This window comes from Acanthisitta chloris, unplaced genomic scaffold (genome assembly GCF_000695815.1).
Source record: "Acanthisitta chloris isolate BGI_N310 unplaced genomic scaffold, ASM69581v1 scaffold40362, whole genome shotgun sequence".
Taxonomy (NCBI): Eukaryota; Metazoa; Chordata; class Aves; order Passeriformes; family Acanthisittidae; genus Acanthisitta; species Acanthisitta chloris.
The window spans coordinates 78,758-89,299 of NW_008659629.1; the positions used below are offsets into that span (position 1 = coordinate 78,758).

The 10,542-nt window shown below is 44.3% G+C and overlaps 1 protein-coding gene across 1 annotated transcript in view; it reads left to right on the top strand.

The window, feature by feature from the left end:
• The window catches only part of ANK2 (ankyrin 2, neuronal), a gene marked incomplete at its 5' end in the record, with an annotated part of 80,422 nt that extends 73,562 nt beyond the window's left edge, over positions 1-6,860 (top strand). The window contains 7 exon segments of the mRNA XM_009069439.1: positions 262-532; positions 2,012-2,104; positions 2,565-2,648; positions 3,639-3,803; positions 4,569-4,751; positions 5,885-5,976; positions 6,677-6,860. Of these exon segments, the coding sequence (XP_009067687.1) occupies positions 262-532; positions 2,012-2,104; positions 2,565-2,648; positions 3,639-3,803; positions 4,569-4,751; positions 5,885-5,976; positions 6,677-6,860 (1,072 nt within the window).
• Between the last annotated feature and the right edge of the window lie 3,682 nt (positions 6,861-10,542).

The window sequence follows — 10,542 nt, forward strand, 5'->3', positions numbered from 1 at the left end:
AACTGTCAGGGCACAAGTGACAGCAAAGCTCACTGAAATCTAGTAAAGACTGTTTGGATATCCACTTGGAGGTTTGCTTGGGAAAATGAGAGCGATTCCCAGCCAGACTCTTCTGTAGTTATTATCAAGGAGTATCTGTTATTTCTAGACTTCTCCAGACAACAGCCACCGTAGCAATATTTGTTGGGTGCATGATGTTCCATTTGTGGCAGTTGGGAAGCTGTGCATGGTGGTAATTTCCCCTCAACCTGTTATTCGCAGTGCCACAACTCCAGGAATGGAGCAGTCTGCAGCCCCAGGAACTGGAAAAGCAGCAAGTGACCAATCTGCAAAGGGAGAGCGAGGAAGAGCATCCCCACAGCCTCCATCATCTGTGCGGAGAGGTGACTCTCCCATCATCCAGGAGCCTGAGGAGCCCCAGCACCACCAGGATGACCACTCTCCAAGGAGAAGTAGTCTCGTGATAGTGGAGTCAACTGATGAGCACACAGAGAAGTCTGGAAGGGGCTATGAAGAAGAATCTTTAGAAAAGGTAACTAACAACTTCGTCTCAAAGTAATTGACACAAAGAGGTTTTATGTCTTGCTCATTCCTTAAGTTGAGAATGTTTTTAATTAATCCCCATCTGCCACTGAGTCTGTTCTCCTTCTCTGTGGTTAGAAGGCTTAGCTATAGGCATTTCTTAGAGGTTTCAAAGCTGAAGCAAACCCCAGATCCTGAAGTCTCGACTGTAATTGTAGCTCTGATTCCCTTATTTGACCTTTGGTCTGTGACAGTTATGTCCATGCCTGAGAGAGTTAGTGTCAACAGTAAGTGCAGAAACAAACTGTGTACAAGTGAAAGCTGAAAAACAGATGTAATAAGAGACAAAGTAATAACATGAAGAACTTACAAAGAAAGTCAAGACTAGCCCAGAGCAGCAAGAAAAATGGCATGAAAGACACTGTAAGGCTAGTGAGATGGAAAAGGGGCAGCAGGTTGTGCACTGCCGACTCAGGATGTACTGGCAGCATGGTGTTCATGCTGGCAGTAAAGACATACAGAGACAGGAGAGGGAAGAGAACATCAAAAACTATGTCAAGTCACTGGTTGTGTAAGAGAAAGGGACTTTATTGCAACTTTTAGAGAGGGGAAGACATCAAGAGGCAATGAAAGAAAAGCAACCATCTGGCTTTTAGTGGGGAATTAAAATTTCTTGGCAGATAAAAGTTAAGGAATGAACAGCTTCCTTTGCCTGCTCTAAATGGAAGAAAAGGAGAAGGCATAATTGTGCAGGAAATTAGTTTTATCAGTCAAAGTAGAGCAGGGAAGGCACAGTTCTAGTGAAGCAGGTTTTGTTTCCTGTTTTGATGTTCACATAGAAGCCAGCTCTTTTTTTCCTTTGCTGTTTGTGCGGCCTAATGTGCCACTTCTGGAATGAAGAGTTTCTGAGCTCTACCTCTGCGATCTCAAGGGTATTGGATAACTGAGATGTAATGAGTAGCTAGGACAGGACTCAGTACAAGAGCTGCCCTCAGAGATAATGCACTGCTTTTGCCCCCAGTTCTTTTACTGAAGTCAAACAACAGCAGCAGCAACCAGTGCCACCAAACAGAAACACACACCCTCTCATTTTTTTTCCCCCTTATGCTTTTCTACTGTTGCTTTTTCCCAAGTCATTTTCAGCTTCTCGTTGCCTTCTGACCTCATCATTTAAATGCTTACTTCGTCCCTACACAGGAGAGAATTTCAACTCTTGTTAGGATTTTTTATTGATCTTTCCAGTGCTCAGGCTGTTGCTACAATGTCCTCTAGTTCAAACTGCTCAGTCCTGCTGTCTGTATGCTGTCTGTATGTACATCTGTACTTCCCAGGATGGAGGATTAAAAGGCTTTCGTATCACATGTTCTGTGTAATTAACACAGAAACCACCAGCGCTATGTAGGAATTCCAGAGTTGCTGTAACAAGGCAGAACCTGTAAGTACTGCTAGTGCCACACACAACAGAGCACTGCTTCCATGCTTCCCCTAGGAGTTAGCAGAGGAGTTAGGTGTGCTGGAGATGAGCTCTGACGAGGACGAGATGGTCACTACCAGGGTTGTTCGCCGCCGGGTGATTATTCAGGTACAGAGTGTTGAGCAGTTGCATGTCCCTGTGGTGACCAGGCCCAGGGAACAGCTTTAGGCAAGGCTGCCAAGCCCAGGCTCATGGCTGGTGTCACAACTGAAGCTGGAGCACTCCAGAATAATGCATGGACATTGGATAAGCCTTTCCGATACCTTTTCTTGAGGGAGGATTGCAGTAACACTGCTAACCCAATTCCAGTAGATGCCTTGGTAGGAGGAGGATGGAGACTTGTCAGCCCCATCCACAACACAGTCAACTAACAGTTCTTTGCCTGTCTGCCGTGGCATAACTTTTCTCTGCATGCCTTTCCAAGGATTTATTTGCAGAACAGATCTTCTTCTAACATTTCTCAACGGTTTTTTCCTTGCTCTAACCAATTAACCAATTTTAAAACTACTTCTTTCAAGTGGCCCACATGAAGGCCTCACTTCACACAACTTTGTTCTCTGTCATACAGGCTGATAGTATGCCTGACATGCCACCAGAAACAGTCACAGAAGAGCAGTATACAGATGAACACGGCCACACAGTGGTAAAGAAGGTATTGTCAGTTCTGCCCCTTGCTGCCTTCTTCCTGTCTTGTAAAAGGAAGGATAAAAGATCCACACACATACCAGAGGTTCTGCTGTGCAGGGGCATGATTTGAAGAGTAGAGAGTGGAAGGAATGAGAATTTCTGTTCAGGAGAGATACCAAAGTTTGAAGAATTATCTGGATTCACAAGATCATTCTCTGTATGATACAGGATGTATAGGGTATAACCTAACAGGACATATTTTGTAAGTTTTCCCACTTAAACCCAATAAAAATGCTGGATCCACATTTCTTAGAAGAAAGTTTTTTTGGGTTTTTTTAAACCCCCACACTGATAATATTTTATGTAAGATCTTGTTTCTTTGTATTGATGAAACTGATGGAGAGCTGGGTCTGCAAGGGTCATCAGCAGAAGGATGCATACCCATCCTCCTGAGCAATTGACCTCATCCTGAACCTTGTAATTAACTTCTGCTCCTCTTCATTTAGCTTGCCAATGCCTTGAGCACCAAATGAGTCTCTTCAGCAGGTTCATTCTAGCCAGCTAGTTCAGCTGTGGTTAGTACCATCAATGCTTAAGGGGACATCTAGGTCCCTCCATCAGTCTATTTCTAAGCTAGTTCTTTCTGAAGGCTTTTTGGAAATGCCAGTCTGAAAGTGTTTTCTAGTGCTTGGGCAGTTGGTAAAGTACATTATCTCTCTGAAATACTGTAACTACTGCTTTAGGGAGTCATTCCACTATCTCTATGGTGCCCACTTAGGAAGATAGTTCATGGAAGCTTTGCTGTGTGGTAACCTAAGTAGGGTGAATGCATCAACTGGGAGCATTGCTACAGGTCCTTGTGAGTATGTGTTGAAGAGGAAAACACCAAACCATCTGTGCAACTTCTTTCATGTAGGAAAAAATGCCCTTTGACTAGAAAATACTTATATAAAGAACAAGGAGAAATCTGTTAGTGTCAGTTCTTTTGGGACTAAGCTCTCATTGATTCCCTCAGGTCACTCGGAAGATTATCCGGAGATATGTCTCTCCAGATGGCACAGAGAAAGAGGAAGTCCTGATGCAAGGAACACCACAAACACCTGTCACAGTGGAAGAAGGAGATGGCTACTCCAAAGTTGTGAAACGGGTTGTGCTGGAGAGTGACAGTGAGCAGTCAGAGGTGGGTTCTGCTTTCCTTGCAGCCTCGAAGCAGCAGCATCCCAACAGCGTCCCCTTAATCACTGCATCTTACTCAGACCCATTCTACAGATAAGTCCTAAAACTCTGCAGTTAGGTGAAGTTTAACTTACTGGTGTGTTCTTTACTTTAAAGAGGCTAAAAACACCCATGACTTGCATGCAGAGTGTTTTAGAGCCAGGTAATTAAAAATAAAACCAACCTAAAAAGGTAAGTGCTCTTCAGCTTGCCTTTTCCTGCCATACTCTGCTGCCTACAGACATTGGTATCAGCAAAACTGAGGCTGTGAGGGAGGGCTAGAGGCTGGGAACAGAGTGTGCTTTCAGCAGTCCTGTGGTCGAAAGCAACACGCAACAAGAGGTTATTAGAAATGTGAAAATAATCACTGCCGTTTTTCTTGCCATAATTAAAAATCAGAATTAATTCTCTAGGAGTTAAGGTAACAAGAAAACCAAGTAATTTTCATTTTAGTGAGCTGATCATACCAGAGCTGCTCTTTAATCATATGGAGCCCTCAGACATGAAAGTCTTTTGCCAAACCAAATTGTGTTTGTCACTTTCCCAAGGTATTCGGCTGTTGCCCTGGTAAGAGTTTCTTGGCTTTACAAGTCACCATTTGGATGTGTACACATAGAAAGGAGATGCTGCTTCTGTTCTTGCTCTCTATGGCAATGCTGGAGTAACACAGCTTTGCTCATATCTGGTATGGAATTCATCCCCGGTGTGCTTCTGCTTCCCAAACTTACAGGTGACCCTGTCTGAACCTGCTGCTTTGCCTAGTGCCTCCAAATTCCAGTCTGAACCAGTGGAAGGCAGGAAGGTCAGCAAAGTCATAAAGACCACTGTAGTGCACGGAGAGAGGATGGAGAAACACCTGGGGGATGCCAGCTTAGCTTCTGATCTGCCATCAGCCAAAGAGGACTTCGAAGAGGTAAGAATAACTCATATATGTAAGTATTACAATGAGTGTCACAACATCCAAGGGGACAAATTCTACTCTACCAAAAGTTTTTGTTGTTGGAGCACCAGAACCAACTGCTGAGTCCAAGTTATACTCAGCCATGTTATAAAAAGATGAGTATATAGTGTGTAGGGGAAGCTAACATTGCAGAGTTAGCTATAAAACTGGTTAAGATGCTAAAAAAACCACAGAGGCTTTTTCTATGAAGCTGTTAGAAATGTTGGGTGTGGGAGCTGGGAAAGATCATTCATATGTTACCACTCGTGGAGCTAATTTTAGAAATGGATCCAGTTAAGCCTATCTCGGGGTGAAGTGATGTGTTTGTCCTCAAAAGGACAGAATAGCTGCTAAGGCAATGAGCACTTTTCTGGTTTTGTGCTTTTTCTGGTCAGCTTAGACATTTTAGTAAGAGAAAAGTAATGTTGAGTTAATACTTTTTTTTCCTCCAAGCAACCAATAGCACTTCACTCTGAATACAGTTTGTTGTCCCTTTGAATAGCATATCTTAGAGGGATGAAATCTGTGGCATTAGATGCAGTGTCTGGATGTGGTTTAGGTTTTCAATGTGACAAAATAATGCCACATAAAAACATGGATGCCACAGACTGGATGTTTCCCGCTGTGCAATGGCATTGCAGCTTGCAGGAAGAAGGTGAGTGCAAAGCTGTTGGATTGAGATACCAAATTTCCTGTTAGGAATCCAGGCCAACAGCCAAATCCCTCTCTCCTGACAACAACCAAACAAGGAGGAAAAACGGTCAGGAAGAGATGGAATAGGACAGCTTGGGAAGTTATACTTGGTTCCCAGCTTCTCCCTCAGTCAATCCACAGGCCTGGATTTCCAGGAGGAGAAAGCATCAAGACATGCTTTGTACAATGATTACTGAAACAAAACTGTTCTGTACAAGAAGCTGCAGCTGCTCTCTACCCAAGAGGGACGTTTGTAGGGATGCACTTAACATCTCTTCCTCTTAAGTGCCTATCCAGCATTTTCTTAGCATTCTCCTGAGTTAATACAAAGCACCAAGGAAGAAAGTGCCATTATTTTCTGTCCCAGGTGTTTTGGCTTTGTTTTAATGTGAAGTTTGTTTTTTTTGTTGGAGGCTTTGAGCTATACAGGTAACCACATGAAAGTTCAACTCCCTGCTTTAGTAGAGAAAGAGATCAAGAAAGAAGATGGATCAATAATTAAAAGGTTTGACTTAGCATGGCAGTGAAGTGTTACGAAAATGATTAATACCCAATAACTGAGTGGATTTCAGTGAGTGCCTGAAGTGAAACCCAAGGCAACATCTAAACAATTATTTGCAAAAGTACTAGAGACAACTACTAACATTCTGTTAGCAGAAGAGGAAGTATGCACTGCAAAGGTCTGAGTCACCTGGAAAGACTGATGGAAGGGGAAACTTTTAAAAACCCAAAGCAGAAAACTGGTGGGTCGAATGAAAACAGACACTGTAAGTAGTGTTTGGTGACAGGGAGGTATATGTATATGTAAGAAGTAGTAGTGTATGGGTGTAAGGAGGGGGCTAAGGACACACCTGGTGGAGGGACACTACTCCCCAATTACATCTTCATTTCCACACTCATTTGCCACCTACAACGAGGAGAATTAACCCAAGATAAGCCCAACAGTCCTCGCATGTCCATGTGTTACAGCATGGTGACCCAGGAATCTCAGCCTGTAGATTGAATAATCACAGTGTCTCCTTGCTGGGAGCTGACATGAAATCCTGCTAACACATCAGTGTGCCTTGTGTGCAGCATGCAGAGCTCTGCCTCAGGACCTGCCTTCCACCACCAGATGAAGAAAACCACAGCTCAAAATCAAAATTGCCTAAAGCCTCGAGGCACTGTGGGTTTGTAACTCAGTTTTCCCCTTTGATTTGTTCCAGGACAACGCTGAGTAAAGCCAGCACGCAGAAGAGGACCGTGATGAAGGATTGCTATGGAAAACACGTTCACATAGAAGAGCTGGAAGACACCCCAGAAGCACTCCCCAGGGATGACCTCCAGCATGACCTCCAGCAGCTTCTTCGGCACTTCTGCCAAGAGGACTGGAAACAGGAGGCCAAGTGAGAAGCTGCTGCCCCTCCACAGCACCACGTAACCCTCAGTCCCATACGCAGGCACCTTCCCTAGGTAGTGGACATCACTCCCCACACCATCGCTGAAGTCACTGCCATGTCTACTCACGCAGCTGCAGTGAATTCATTTCTGCCCCCACCCCCAATTTCATTTTGTGTTCTCATTGTTTTTTACCCTGTAAGCTAATTTGTGACCAAAGATAGCATCCTTCAGGCAGGATGATTTATCCACCCCACACTTGTCTTTGTGCTGCGCTGGGACCTCGTCAGCATCACCACTTCTCGCTGCCCCTTCGCTCCTGCACTCCTGACACGGCACTCCTCAAGCCAACTTCATCTACAGGCCTCTTCCAGTGACTATGTACATGCACCATAACAAGGGAGTTCACATGTAAACTGTAAATAGTCAGAGTATTTGGACTTACAAGACTGCAGAAAACACACTGCCCGTGGCTACCATTGGCATCATGGATTACAAGGTCCAGTGACACTGTGGAACGGCGATGCATCACCTAACGTTACCACCACCGACTGCAAACACAGACTGAGTGAGGAGGAAGCACTGCATCCATAAGACTTCCAGTTTAGGGATCTATTATAGTTAAAGGCTCTAAGAGTCAGGCTCAAAACCTCAGCTGTTTCTGTGAGCTAACAGCTGACTGTGGCTATTAACACTGCTAAGACCTTCCGACAGCCACTGAAAGGTTTCCACAAAGAAACTAGAAGAAGAAATACTCTTAGGTAACCAAGTTGCTAGCAGCTATATCTATGGCACATTTGCATATGGTATTAAAACCTCTTACATCCGGACCTGTGGCAGGGTGTATCCAACAAATCTAACTCCAGTAGTTTCCCGTTTCCATCACCGCTTAGCCGACCACACCGTCCGACCGGTGGGACTTCCTGGGGGCCACTGCACTGTAGATAACTACGGGAGAAAGACTTCCCCACCATACAGGGAGAATAACTCATTCACCGTGTTTTAGCGAGATTGCCTCTTATCTGATACATGCATGTGGCATTTGAAGGTCAGAAACCAAACCCTCCTAGAACCATGTCAGCTTCTTGGCCCTCTTAGCACTGAGCGAGCAGTTTTTATCTCCCAACCAGGTGTTTTTTAAAGAACAAGTGCTCACACTCCTTGGCAGCCAGTTCTGTTCATATTTTGTTATGTAACTATATATAATATATATATTTCTAAACCAACCCTCTGAAGAAACCACGATAGCATGTCTGCACTTTTCTTTTCCAAAAAAGGGAACATAGGGATCTGATGTTTGGGGTGTTCTATACCTTAATATTTAATGGAGGGAGCTCTGTAGGGTTTTAGCATAACACACATGCACACAAACACACTAACTTAATGTTTTTAAACAGCTCTTTCATTTTTTCAATAGTAGACTCCACACCAGAGTAAAACCAACTCTCTCCACTAGGATCCTGGTGGAGGATCCACTGGGATCTCCACAATCCTTTGTCCAAGCTTATCTGGCCTTCTACAATTAAGGGGTTCTTGGGTTTTTGTTTTAACGACTCACTCAGTGCTCAGAACTAGGGCACTTCCTCATTAAGGTAATGATGCCAAAAGCATGGAGACATCTCTGGAGTTCTGGCTTCCTGCAGGCAGAACCGCCTGAGGTACCATGCTGACACTTTTTTGGGCAGGCAAGGAAAAGAAATCTCCAAGTAAAAAGTGTTTTGGCAGCCAAACCGACCGAGACCCGTGACGGAACACCTCACAGCACACTGTGGCTTCCTGGCTGGCCGAGACAGCCCAGGAGGGTCTTCAAGGATGGGGCTCTAAGGAAATGCATTTCTGTTGTGTTCTTTGCGGTGCAGATGATGTTCTGTGTAACAACATAATGGTTATTCACCTCTTATTTTGATTTTTTGCTGTGTTATCAGAGAACTTGAATACTGTGAGAAGAAGTGAATTTTAAGTTGACGAATCAGCATCTTGTTCCCATGGTGATAACACTAATTGAATATATCTATGAGGGCATGTATTAGTTAAATTAAAGAGATACAACACTAACAATACATAGCTGCAATGTGTACAATGGCTGATTTAACTAAATAAAAATGTACAAGTGTTAAATGTAGCAATGGTGGCTCACTTGCTTTTACTGCCAGCACAGGCCGAGGGGCAGCACTTGTGTGGGGTCCTCAGCTGCACCAGCAGAACCACAACTCCTCTTGACACAGCTCCCTGCAAGAGACACTTAATTCTGCCACTCAGCACTGATTGATAAGGGTCAGCCTTATAACAGACACAACTTTTATTAAAGGTTGTTTTCATTCATTTCTCAAGGGGATCTAACCTTGTTTTCAAGTTATTTTATTGGGTCTGAAATCATAAAGTTCCCTCCAACTGTGTCCTAAGACTGTTTGCCATAGTCAATGCCTTTTGCAGTGCCCACAACTCACAGTTCCTCAGCAGAACAAAGATAAGGAAGAAAACTATAGGGTGTAATTGTCACCTCTTACATTCTGGCAATGCACAGAAAATCCTGGGAGGGGTATGTTTTGCTGCCAATTTCTATTTATTCCCTAATAATTCTCAACCGGTTCTATTACTGCAGCAGAATGTCTCATCCAACCGGTCAGCCTGCCCCAGGATCACCACTCTGTGCTATTTGCTCATGCATTACCTCAAAGGAGTCCTCCTACTACATCTCACATGGTACAGGAACCACTGATTTAAGCTAAAATTCAGAATTATTTAGGCTCCTTGATTAAGAGACAAAAAGAGCCCAAGAGACACACCTGAACTCCCTGCCAAGGCCAGGGAGCTGCATCCAGAGCCTGAGATATGCAGCACCAAACCACCAGTCACAGCTGGTGACACTCCCTTGTCACAGACATGGCAAGACCTGGTCAAGGTAAGTACCTAAGCCAAAAGCTACCAACTATTTCCTTGATTACAGACAACTGTGCATAGAGAAGCCCAGCAATCAAACAACAAACTCCCCCCCCCGAAGCAAACAACCAAACCCACACACCTTCCACCACACATAAAGTGTAAGGATATGAGGTCTAACACTCATTCTTCCTGCACACTACAGAGCTAGTAAGATCCAAGACTGCACTCAAAGCTCAAGTCTTCAGCTGTTAAAAAAACCCTGTACAAGAACATGCCGCCACACAACCACCCCCAAACAGGGAACCCACTCAGACACCACCACAGCCCTGGACCCACTCATCCCACTGAGCAAACATGACCTTTTAACGTCACTGAATCTCCAGTGAGGGCATCCACATGCTTATTTCAAGAACCATGTGACTCCCTTCCCCCTGCTTTCCAGATCCATTCCATCAACATCCTTTTTGATCACACCTCAGCTTTTCTTACTACATGTGACACCAGCTTTGTCTACTGACTAAATCAACACCTGAGCGATCACTACATGAGGCCAAACATCACTATGGCTGAGCTCGAGGCTGAATCAGCCTGTCAGCCTACTCCCCTGTAACTACAGGCTATGAATCTATGGTACAACAGCTAAACACACAACTGAAATGACTGGAGCACCAGCATGTACCACCAAGTATGAGAACACATGTGCTACAAACCAGCAAGATTTTGGGGCACAACACCACAGCTTTTCCTGACCTAGCACAGATACAGTGGTAAATAGAGACCTCACAGAGAAGGCAAGGGATAAAACATTGTT